The sequence below is a fragment of the Podarcis filfolensis genome, assembly GCF_964270895.1.
Source record: "Podarcis filfolensis genome assembly, chromosome: 7".
Lineage (NCBI taxonomy): Eukaryota > Metazoa > Chordata > Lepidosauria > Squamata > Lacertidae > Podarcis > Podarcis filfolensis.
Window position 1 is genome coordinate 44,636,642 of NC_139603.1, and position 12,541 is coordinate 44,649,182.

General features: G+C 38.3%; 2 protein-coding genes across 51 annotated transcripts in view; one reads left to right on the top strand and one right to left on the bottom strand.

Moving 5' to 3' along the window:
- The window catches only part of EPB41L3 (erythrocyte membrane protein band 4.1 like 3), a 130,982-nt gene that overhangs the window by 100,780 nt on the left and 17,661 nt on the right, over positions 1 to 12,541 (top strand). For 21 of the 50 annotated variants that reach the window (XM_083622523.1, XM_083622539.1, XM_083622514.1 and 18 more), the window contains exon 12: positions 883 to 1,103. In XM_083622523.1, the coding sequence (XP_083478649.1) occupies positions 883 to 1,103 (221 nt within the window). Of the gene's footprint in view, positions 1 to 882; positions 1,104 to 7,220; positions 7,785 to 12,541 lie in introns of all 50 variants that reach the window. The other 29 variants (XM_083622535.1, XM_083622517.1, XM_083622515.1 and 26 more) reach the window with 3 other exon arrangements.
- The window catches only part of LOC310766424 (uncharacterized protein), a 189,227-nt gene that overhangs the window by 67,630 nt on the left and 109,056 nt on the right, over positions 1 to 12,541 (bottom strand). The gene's annotated exons all lie outside the window — the stretch shown is intronic.

Below are 12,541 nucleotides of genomic sequence, written 5' to 3' on the forward strand. Positions count from 1 at the left end.
AGTTTGTGTCCCCCCCCCCCATTGGCAGTCTTGCAGAGTACCATGGTATCATTTAAGTCTACAAAAATGGAGTGGAAATTATTATAGCTTCTCACCGCCAGAATTTTACTCTAGGAAAAGGTTTCTACAGTTATGATTTACAGTGCAATTCTGAAACAGCTAGATAGATCGATTTGCCATAGAGTGGTGACATTTGATATGTATAGAGGAAAAGGTCTGTAATATACACAGAAGTATAATTTTGATTCATAATAACATAACATACAAATTTTGGACCATTAGAGGGTTTTTTTATCATAATGTTTCAGTGCAATGATACCAGTCCTATAAATTGTTTTTTACATACTCAGCTTTCTAAAAAAATCTTTTTCGTTTCCAAAAATTATGGAATCTTCTTTGGATGTACAGTTTTATTTTTTTAGGTTTATACTGTCCTCCTTTTTGGCTCCATTTTGGTTGCATTGCATCTGGTTACATTATAATGGAAATAGTAAACAGAACCCTTTCCTGCGATGCGCATTGCATATTATTAGTTACACTGTTCCCTTAAGCGAGAAATGCTGCAACATGCTCAAATCATGTTAGTTTTTTGATGTTGAGCATTCTAGCAACTAATATTATAAATGTATTCTGAATATGTGTTATGGAGCATCTGCATGTGTATGAATACATATAAAGCCTTAATATGTGTGTATGCATATGCACATTTGTATATTTAATCCCTTTGCAAATTTACTTAGTAATTATACATGTTTCTGCATGTTTCTGAAACATGACATTTTTAGCTCCTTGGCAAATTGCTTTAATCCACATTTATTTTTATTTGGCTTTGCAGCGCAATTTATGTTAGACTTTACCTCTTCAAATTATATTTGCTTTTAGCATCAGTCAATGAAAACCATGAAATGTACATGAAGGATTCTATGTCTGCTGCAGAGGTTGGTACTGGCCAGTATGCCACGACAAAGGGCATCTCTCAAACGAACTTGATAACCACTGTGACTCCAGAGAAAAAGGCGGAAGAGGAGAAGGATGAGGACCAGAATAAAAAGAAGAAATCAGAAGAAGTCACTCCAGTCTCAACAATACGGCATGATACAAAGGTATAGTTTTCTGGTTTATATTTAGCTCCACTAGCTAAGCAAAATTAGAAGTGGTAGAAAGAAACATTTGTCATGATATATATTCATATTCAACAGGAAATATATTTATGATCCTGTGGAGTCTTTTTCTGCAATTTGAATACGATGACTTGCAACACATCTTATTTTATAGAGAAATGGTTTATTTCTAAGCAATATGATGAACTCTGCAAAAATGTAAATAGCTTTGCTATTATGGACTGAGATGGCTTTCACATTTTTCTTATTTTTAGAAGACCAGCACTTTTATGTTTGTAATTTTTTAAAAAGATCTCACTTTTACCATGTTTTTTTAATTACTCCTGAGAAGTTTATCCAAATGGCTCTTGTGTGAATTCTTAGTTTTCCGATCTAAAATATCACTAACTGCCTTTTCATGTTGTTGGAATCAGTGTTGCTGGCACACTTTTAAGTGTAGGTTTTGGCATTTCATTCCATCAGCCAGCCACAGTACTTGGGGAAATAGGTTTTAACTAATTCTGGATCCATAGCAAAGCAATCAATTTTCTGAGCCAGTAGGTCTCCTTCAGTGTCTGTCGCACACAACTAGTAGGTTCAATCAACAATGTAAATGAGGAGCTTCAGCCTAATGTTGTAGCCACATATACTCTAAACAGCATTCTATTCCATTTGAGCTGCTTCTTTAGTTTCAGTCCTGTTTTTCAAATTTGAGGCATCTAGGTCTTTGCCAGTGTGTTCCATAATAGCATGCTTTTATAATACAATGTAGGTTTATTATCCCTAGTTTTGCATGCCCGCTGTTCATTTCTTTCACAACCACTCTGCTTTAGCAGCTTTGCACTGCACTGCTGGTCCACACAGCCACTCCTGTATGACAGCCTGAGGTTGGCTGCTGACACCAGTGCAGTGTCACCCCAAATTGTGATGTTGCTGGCACCTTTTCTAATTACTTTGCTGACTGGGAAGCTCACAGGCTATGGCTGTAAAGCTTTTACATAAATGTACAAATTCTTTATTCTGTCTTTATAGCTGCTTGGTTGGTTAAAATTTTTGATTTTGCAGCTCCAGGCAACTGAAATAAGTTTGTAAGAATAAACTGAAGCGACAGCATTCACTCTGCACTTTTAATTCAATTGTAGGGCTAAAAAGAACAAAATTTGTTGTTGCAAACAACACTGAAAGCAGTGTGTTTATTATACAGTCGTACCTTGGCTGTCGACTGCCTTGCGACTCGAACGTTTTGGCTCCTGAACGCCGCAAACCTGGAAGTGAGTGTTCCGGTTTGTGAACGTTCTTTGGAACCCAAATGTCTGGTGGGGCTTCCATGGCTTCTGATTGAGTGGAAGCTCCTGCAGCCAATTGGAAGCCGCGCCTTGGTTTTTGAACGTTTTTGGAAGTTGAACGAATTTCCGGAAATCTAAATGGTGATGCTTAATGAATTCTAAAATGGCTTTTACTCTTACTAATAAGAAAGTATTACAGCTTATTAAGAGGACCATGTATTTAGATTAAGAGAATTAAATCATACAAGCAAATTAGATGAACAGAGATAAATACAGTAAGATAGGAAAATAAGAAAAAGTTGTCTTCTTATAAATTCAAGATTTTATGTCTTGGGTTCCAGTGCACAGATCTTTCTGTGCAATAGTGGACTGGGTGCAAATAACTTTACATATGAACCTACCAAACTGTTAGTAACTGTCAGCTCTGACAGTGCCAATTACCTGTTAAGAGCAGAAGAAAAATAAACTAGATTATGCCTCTCAAACAGGTGGTCAGAATTCTGCCACCAGGTAACAATGCAGCCACCAGGTACATGGACCTGATTCACCAAAAACTCACCCTGTGTGTGGTTGCTATGATCACTGAAATCAATAGCAGCTCTGTTTATTTTTTTATTTTAAAGTACAACTTGATCCATCCATTTCTCTCTCTCTCTCTCTCTCTCTCTCTCTCTCTCTCACACACACACACACACACACACACACACACTCTGCATAGTTGCATCTGTTGGGTTTTCTTTTCTTTAAAAAAATCCTTTTAAAATTAGTTATTTCTCTTTTTAATTATTTTACCTCCATTTACCATATCAGAGTAGTATGGGAGATTTATTGAAAGCTTCCATGGGGTTCCTCATTTAGAAGGATGTACTTGTGATAAGACATGTATAGGCCTGCACTATAAATATATGAAAATGCAGTATCAAATTGATTGTCATAGAATTTGCTCTTGTGCTCTAAATAACTTAAATATGTACAGTATACGTGGCATCCAATTAAGTTGTACTTAGAGCAGCCCCCTTGAAATAAATGGAGTTAAGTTACTCATAGCTAAATTAAGACCACTGATTTCAGTGAGTCTACTTGAGGTATGCAGACAACCTTTAGACTGTCAGGAAAACTGCACTGCTAAAAACCTTGTCTAGAGAGATCATCACAGACTGCAGCAAACAGATGAAGTGATGGCCAGAGCACTATCAAGAACTGTTCTCGCAGGAAAACATGGTCTCTGACACATGGAGAGTTGGATGCTCCCCCCTTCCTTGATGAGCTTAAGAATGCCATCAACTCTCAGGCATAAGGTTAAGCCCCAGGACAGGACAGAATCTCAACAGAAGTGCTGAAAGCTAGCCTCAATTCCTCCAACATAATGCACCAGGATTGTGATCCTCTATAAGAACAAAGGTGACTGCCATGATTGTAAGAACTATCGTGGAATCTCCCTGCTGAATACTGTAGAAACCGTCTTTGCCCCTGTAGTTCTCAACAGATTACAGTCTCTCACCAACAGAGTCTATCCAGAGTCACAATGTTGCTTTAGAGCTCAGAGGTCAACAGTCGACATGTTTTTTCTCATTGCACCAGCTGCAGGAGAAATGCCAAGAGCAGAAATCCTCCTTGTACATCTCCTTCATAGACCTGACAAAAGCCTTTGACCTTGGTCAGTTAAAAAGGACTCTTCACATTGCTCAACAAAATAGGATGCCCACCTAGGCTCCACAAGATGATTGTGGCCTTCCACAAGAACATGCATGCCACTGTCCAGTATGATGGTTCATCCTCAAACGCCTTTCCTATAAAGAGCAGTGTAAAACAGGCCTGTGTTCTTGCCCCAACTCTCTTTGGCATATACTTCTCCCTGGTGCTCGACTGAAGATCCGCCCAGCTGCAACAAAACGTGTCTCTCCCATTTTGGTCTCAACAGCCACAGCAGGTGCTGTAACTCTCCAATAGTTTCACTTTACCCCTGAAGACGCACTCTTCCATTGTCTCTCAAGACAGATGGATGCCAACAATCACTCTTCTAGGCATCACTTAATTGGATATCACCATATGTCTCCCTCTCCATTTAATATCTCACTAATGTATTAACTTCCAAATCTGCTAATGTTATACATTTACTCATGCTAACTCAGATTCTTCATCATCCTTTATTTGATTACCATTTTTGTTTAATACTTAAAAACTTGATGTCAGTGTAGTAAATTACCATAGGGCACAACTTAACGGGAAAAGGTGGGGGGTTTCTACACAAGCTCCATTATTAAACCAAAGCAAAGGCAGGTAAAATTATGAAAGCTGCAGGACACTTTGTAAAAGGATAACTCAGATTGACTTAGGAATAGCTATCATACTATGTTTTAGAACATCTCGAAGCCATCTAGAAGGCCACATTTGAAAATACAATGTTATTTATTTTTTTCATAAATTTTATACACAGTGTGAGTGTAAAAAACCTCAGATCAGTGAAGTACATGGAGTTTGACTGGATCCAGCAAAGCACTGTGCATTCACATTGTTTTACCAGCAGTAGTTCATCCACTAACAGGCTGAACCTATCCAGTTTGTATCTTTGATTCCCTGGAATCAACACAGTTCATCTAAAGCTTGCTGTGTAAGAATAGATTTGAAAATTTTGTCAGCTGGTATAGTTGTAACTACAAATGGAAAGTGTCCAGATAAATAAGACATCACCGTTGGGGTACTTCTACCTGTAGACAGATAATCTGTGTAAGCCAAAGCCTCTGGACTTAAAGTCACTAAACTGTTAGAAAGCATTAAAAACTCACAAGAACATAATCCTTTGATAAGATTACATAGTTGAGATGTTACTACCATAATCTCTGATAGTCACCCATCTCAGAATGTGAGAGCTTTCACAGTCATGTCTCCAGTAGTATCAGTGGCTGGGCAAGTTCATAGGGGAGAAGTCTTTCAGGCTCCGTATTCCTAGACCTAAAACTAGCATTTTGATTTTGGTTGGAAAGTCTGGTAGGCAGCAAAGATATGTAAAGAAATCTTTAAAATGGACCATACTCATTTCTAGATGGTCCAGATAAAGATTTCTCCACTTTTGTCTCAAGTAATTGAAATTTCCCAATAGTCTAGAAAGGCAGTTCCATGTACAGCACATTACCTGTATATTATCAGGGAATAGGTAGTTTGGGACACATTGTATTTTCCCAAGAACACTTACTATCTATACACAAGCTACATGTCACCTGATTTCCATTGTAGTTCCTTCTTCGTAATATACGGTGACATTTTGTACTTCTTATATGGAAATTCTTTATAGCGAGTGGGATGGGCAACAAAACATCACAGTGTGGTGTGCTTCTGCTTAGGGTGCCAGCCAGCCATGCCTTCATTCATTTCCCCAACACACACTCAGTGTTCTATAGCCACTGAGCATGTTTGGGTATGTGGGATTTCACCCCTTAAAATCCCCACCCCTCAAGATGTTTTGGACTTCTACAGACCTTTGTAGTTCTCCCAAGAAGGCTGATACCACCCTCTTTTTCTCAGTTTGGCTACAGTTATAGAAACATACATAAATTTTATCCCACTTTTAACAGCTTCTCAAAAGACTCCCAGGTGATGGAAAATTTTCTTTAACAAATCCTTACTGCCTCCAAACAATTCCAAGCATTCCTTGGAAAGAATGTTTGGGAGGACCAGCTTCTCTCTCATGCCAATGTCTTGTTCTAGTTTCCAATTCCTTCTAACTGTAGCTTAAAGTAATGACTAAGTTGGGCAAAATATGGTAGTGGTAACCCTCCAAACCATGGGATTGAAGTGGGTTTGTAAACCATGGCCTGGAAATTGGCACTTGCTTTGATGTGCAAATAGGTAAAGGTAAAGGTACCCCTGCCCGTGCGGGCCAGTCTTGACAGACTCTAGGGTTGTGCGCTCATCTCACTCTAGAGGCCGGGAGCCAGCGCTGTCCGCAGACACTTCCAGGTCACATAGCCAGCGTGACGAAACTGCTCTGGCGAACTGGCACCAGAGCAGCACACGGAAACGCCGTTTACCTTCCCGCTATAAAGCGGTACCTATTTATCTATTTGCACTTAAGGGTGCTTTCGAACTGCTAGGTGGGCAGTAGCTGGGACCGAACGGCGGGAGCTCACCCCGTCGCGGGGACTCGAACCGCCGACCATGCAATCGGCAAGTCCTAGGCGCTGAGGTTTTACCCACAGCGCCACCCGCGTCCCTTGTGCAAATAGGTATGTTATAGTAAAACAGGATTAGAGCAGACTGGAAATGGAAGAGGGAATTGGTGCATGTACCAAGGTGATGAAGGACTATGAAGGTTTGTAGCAGATATGGAAAACTTTTGGCCCTCCAGATGTTCTGCTACTACAGCTCCTATCAACCCTGGGTATTGCCCATGCTTGCTGGGGTTGATGAGTGTTGCAGTTAAGAAAATCTGGAGGGCCAAAGGTTCCTCACATCTGGTCTATAACACAATTCCATTTTTTCAAATCATGGTTTGGGTGACTATCTCAATTGAGCTTTCATGTTTAAGAATATCTAGTTTATTAACCAAATGTAGTAGCTGGGTTTCTACCGAATACGTACATTGGAATATTTTAAAATATAAGATGTCTAATACTGTTAACAGACACATTGACCTTCGAATTTGTGTTATTGGACTGCTCTCCTTCATTTGAATAGCTATGGCATGTGGCAAGGGAATTTAATCCAGTGAATAAATTTGGTTTTTTAAAACTTATGTAATTAACTTTTTATATACAGAGGAAATTAACTAATTACAATTTTCTTTTGTCCTTTTGCTCTTGCACTTTGTTTGCTGCTCTTTCTTCTTTTTCATCAGCCACCTTTGCTTGGTACAGATCCATTACATACCTCACCATCCTCACAATCTGGTCCCTTTGCATCTTCAACAAAGCCCCGTAGGAGATGTAAGGAGAGTGGTCGAAAACCATTAGATTGCAAGTCATCTAAAAACACTGTTCAAAAGCCTGACAAGTCTGAGTTGGACTCTGAAAGAAAAGGAAGAGTTTGCTCAGTTGAACAAGATATGGCCTTGAGCTATAAACAAAAGGCTGGTAAAGGCGGGACATTGTTTTCCTTCTCCTTGCAACTTCCAGAATCATTCCCCACACTCCTGGATGATGATGGCTACTTATCCTTTCCTAATCTCTCTGAAACCAACTTTCTGCCAGAAAGTGTGCAGCACTTCCTTCCCATTCGCTCACCATCCCTTGTGCCTTGTTTCCTCTTCATCTTTTTCTTTCTGCTTTCTGCCTCTTTCTCAGTGCCATATGCTCTCACTCTCTCCTTTCCTCTGGCTATGTGCCTCTGCTACCTGGAGCCCAAGGCGGCCTCCTTGAGTGCTTCACTTGACAATGACCTGAGTGACAGTTCAGAGGAAGAGGTGTGTACCTCGGCACAGAACACACTTTTTGGTGTTCATTGCTTCAGTCCTAAAGAGTGTTAGAATGCTGCAATAGTGGTCCTACTTTCAGAGCCTCATTTCTGTCTGTGCTGATATGTTCAGAATTTTTTAATTTTTGTTGTGTTGAGTGTAGTTTGAGCCTCAGGGTTAGGCACAATGCTATATTTATGAAGTAGTGGTATCAACTTTATATATATATATAAAAAAACCTTATTCTAAGACTCAAGAACTTTTAACTAGCTGTCTCTTGTACTTGTACATCCAAAATCTATTTTACAGGTTTCAGTGCCACCCAAGAGTAAGTAATTAGGAACACTATATATTCCAACTATACATTTGTAGTAGGTAAAAATTAAAATTAGGTCTGAATTGTTTGAGTAGCCTTTTATTTTTGTAAGACACCAAGCCAGTCTCTCAGCATCAATAAAATACATTGAATCTTTGAGGTGTTTGTTATTTCATTGTGGGTATTAGAACTTCTTTCCTGTAAATCCAGCTGGTGTTTCATTAAATAGACCCACTGAATGAATAAAATAGTCCCCACAGAAAATATAACTATCAGTTATCTTGTGGTACATGTGCTATGCTTCACTTACTGCCAAAATTAATGCTTTCTATAATCACAGTGAAGAGCACTTTCCAGTATGGTTAGCAAGGAAATAGTCTAGACTGGCAATAAATTATCCATAAATTGTTGTTTTCAAGGACATTACAGTTAAAAGGGATGACAATCTTCTGCCCATAGATCTGGTCATTTTTTGTACTGGCATAAAATCTTAAACAGAATTTGCCATTTATATTACCTTGCGAATAACAATAGTAACAATCATGTTAATATGTTGTATTCTCCAAGTAAAAATATAACAATATTTAGGTTAATCAGGCTGCAATCCAGAACACACCCCTTTTTGTGACATCAGGATAATGTTTTTTAGAGTTCATTCCAAACCTAACCTGTCAGTTAATTTCCAATGAAGTCAACATTACTTACTTCTAAGTAAAAATGTATAGGATTGGGTTGGATATGAAAGGTTTTTGAAACTGGCTTGGTTCAGATGTAGAGTCAAAGCATGGTTAGGTGTTATGTTAATTAGTCTTCTGTTTGCACACTTCCTCCCCCTTCTTTTGTCCACCACTTCAATTTCCTACTTTTGCTTTAGTCCAAATAATTGTTTCCTAGGATATCTGAATTGGAAGACTATGGTTGTGTTTCTCCAACAAACCAGGATCAATCTTCATTTGGAAGACATGGCAAACTATATTTTGCCAGTTCAGATACTATAACAAAGATTTACACCAAAGTTAAAGTAAATAATTGACATGAAGTGCACAGTGGGAGGAAAAGAGTGGGATGGGGGTCAGGGTTCACAAGGATTAAGCTCACATGTATGATACCAAATTCTGGCATTGTATGTGAACCAGCCCTATAATAATCTCAGGGCCAGGACTTCTTTAATAGATTTATACAGACTTGTGCCTAATCCAGGGTGCTTCTCTTGTTGGACATACTGCATGAAAGTTTACTTTATTTCAAACTTGGGCATGTCTGCATTACACCAGCAAAACAAAACACAGCAGTTACTATGACAAGTTAGAAAACAGGTGGCTGGAATTTTCTATATTTTGAAGCTATTTTACATTTTCTTTGAAAAGGCCATTTCATTCTGTTAGTTCCAGCACAGTAGTGTACCATTCAAAATTAATGCTGGTCAGTGATTATCTGCTTACCCTTTTACAACTTCCTGCTCCTGGGGAAACCTGCTTTTCTTGAGGCCCCTTGAGATTTCATTTTACTGTTTTGCATTGGTTTTCTTTCTTCACTCAGCTAGCAACTTGTTAGCTTTGTATACCTTGAGTGTGCTTCATCCACAGACATACAATTTAGCATTCAGATTCTTGCTTCAATTGATAAAAGCTGTAAAGGACTTGGAGGGGATAGAATCTCCATTTTGAACATTGCCTCTAAAATTAGTTGAAAGGCATTTCTAGAGATACTGCTTCTGCTTTCCTGTGCAGAAAATAGCACTTTATACTGCAGGGTTAATTACCAGTATTCCTAAGACCCTGCCCACCAGCATACTTGGCATATGGTTACTCATATCCTGATAGAAGTAAGCCAAAATCAGTCTTTATAGAGTTACAGTATTTTACACCAGAGGAAATACTTAAATTATTCATAGTTTAAAATTAACCCACACATGTAAAACTCGCTATCAGTGCAACCCTGTACATGTCTACTCAGAAGTAAGCCCCACTGAGTTCAATGGGACATACTTCCAGGTAAGTGTGTATAGAACTGCAGCCTGTTACTTTCAATTTTATTTTGCTTAATAAAATGGGTTAGTCGATTTTTTTAAAAAAAGTTGTCAATAGAGTAGATGGTTTCATGTGAACCCCAGTGACAATTAATATATGCGAATCATTTTAATTAGTGTTATAGAATAGTGTCATACTAAATATGTAACACAAATCTATTAGTTCTGCCATTCACAAACTCACTACTGAACTTTGCCTTGCTAAGTGATCTGAACAACAGGCTCCCACAACATGGCGTCCACCAAATGTTTTGGTCTACATCCTTTGAGCCCCAGGCAGAACAGGCATTAGCATGTAAGGGATATTGCTTGAGTGAAAATTTTCCCTTGGTATAGATCCAGGCCTGCTGCTGACTCCTGGACTTGTATCTAACTTCTATTTATATTTCACCACTCTTATATCGTGGGACATAAGATGTAAATGTGGCCTCCATGTGGACTGCCTCAGGCACTGATCAGACCTGGACCAGCTTAACTTCAGAAAGGAAAGGAAATCATGCTTTTGTTTTGCGGTATGGTTTCCTGGGTGAAAAATATTTTTCAAGTATTAAGGGTATGTGTGTGCTGAGTTGGTGACTTTTTGTTTGTTTGTTGCATGCATTTCCCTTTCAAATACACGGGGATGGGGTCCCAGTCTAGGTCAAGCCCAGTACAAGATAGGGAATATATATGTACATGTACCCTTCATGCTGATCAAACCAAACAGCCTACCAGTTTACTGTAGCAAGTTGAGTGGCTGTGAGAATCTCTACTTTTTCAGAATATCTTCTTGGAGCCTGACATTGCTCACACATGGTCTTTTTACAGATTATTCAAGCCCTTGAAATATTTATTGTACTCAGTGTTGGACACAACTGGCATGGTGCCATCAGAAACTATCTAACATATTCTGACAACATTGTGTTGTCTGGCAAAACCGGTACTGATGAGAATGGAAGCTTTATATTGTGCTGAGCTACCATACAGCTTTCCTTTTATGAAAATAATTTGGTTTTCTTTTATATATTTTTTTATTCTGCAAATACAAAAAGTATAAAATATTGTCACAGTAAGTATAAAAAGAATCTCCCATTCTTAACTTATAATACCATTAAATTATTACTTGTACCCCATCCATCTGACTGGGTTGCACCAGCCACTCTGGGCAGCTTCCAACAGAACACACACACACACACACACACACACACACACACACACACACAATTAAACATTAAAAACTTCCTGATACAGGGCTGCCTTCTGATGTCTATGGAAGGATGTATAATTGTTTATCTCTCTGGCAACTGATGGGAGAGTGTTTTAGTGGGCGGATGCTCCAAGGCTCTCTGCCTGGTTCCCTGTAACTTCACTTCTCACAATGAGGGAACTGCCAGAAGGCCCTCAGAACTGGACCTCAGTGTCTGGGCTGAACTTACAAATATATTAATATCGGCAGTCCATTTGTCCAAATAGATATATAAACAAGAGCAATGATCATAAGAAATATATTCAGAACACAGAAAGGCCAGTAAGACCACTGAGTAGTGGGTGGCAGGAATCTATCCATCAATCTTTGAAATACTGTATAAGCCTCTTTGCAGCCATAAGGGCTTCCAGAATCCAGTTTTGTTGCCCATCTGATGATCCTAACACAGCAAGAATATAATTTAAAGTGTGTGAAATATCTAGGATTTTTTTTTAAAGTTCACTATTTGTAAAATCTGAAATATTTCCCTAACCCCATCCCAATACCTCATCAACTTTTTAAAAGTTGATAATACCTGGACGTAGTAATTCATTTTCAGGCACTAATAACAAAGATGTTCTTGATACATTCTTAGTTACCAGTAGATTAGGATGGATAATGCTGTGCTTTGTTTCACTTGGATCATTTGTACCTACTAAATGTCATTATTATTTTATTTTTTAAAAGATAATTGTCATGTTTTGTAAATTGGAATGGAAAGTCTTTTTGTCTTTTTTATTTTTAAATATGTCCTTACAGTGTTAGAATTGGTATCAGCATCTCATATGTTGGTTGAGAATTGCAATTCTCTCAAAGAAAGAATAGCAGATTCTGTTACATTTAACCCATCTCTTGAAACACTTTGGTAATGCAGACAGCCTTATACCCTTTTTTATATGTGAGGAAAATAAAATCTGTACAAATGAGGGGCTGAAAGTCAGGTGACTGTTAAAGTAGCTATGTATATGTATATATACAAACAAATTTATTTCTGCTTTTTCCCCTTTTCAAATATGAACTCAATAAACTACCAACATTTTTCTAATTTTTCATTAAAAACATACTTTTTGTGCATTGTAGTTGGACTAATTGCTTTTGGAAGTTTTACTTCTTGTTAAAGCCACCTGGCTTTCCTCAGTAGAATTAAAAGCTACACTTACATACTTTTTCTGGTACGATTTTGTTTGGCTAATAAT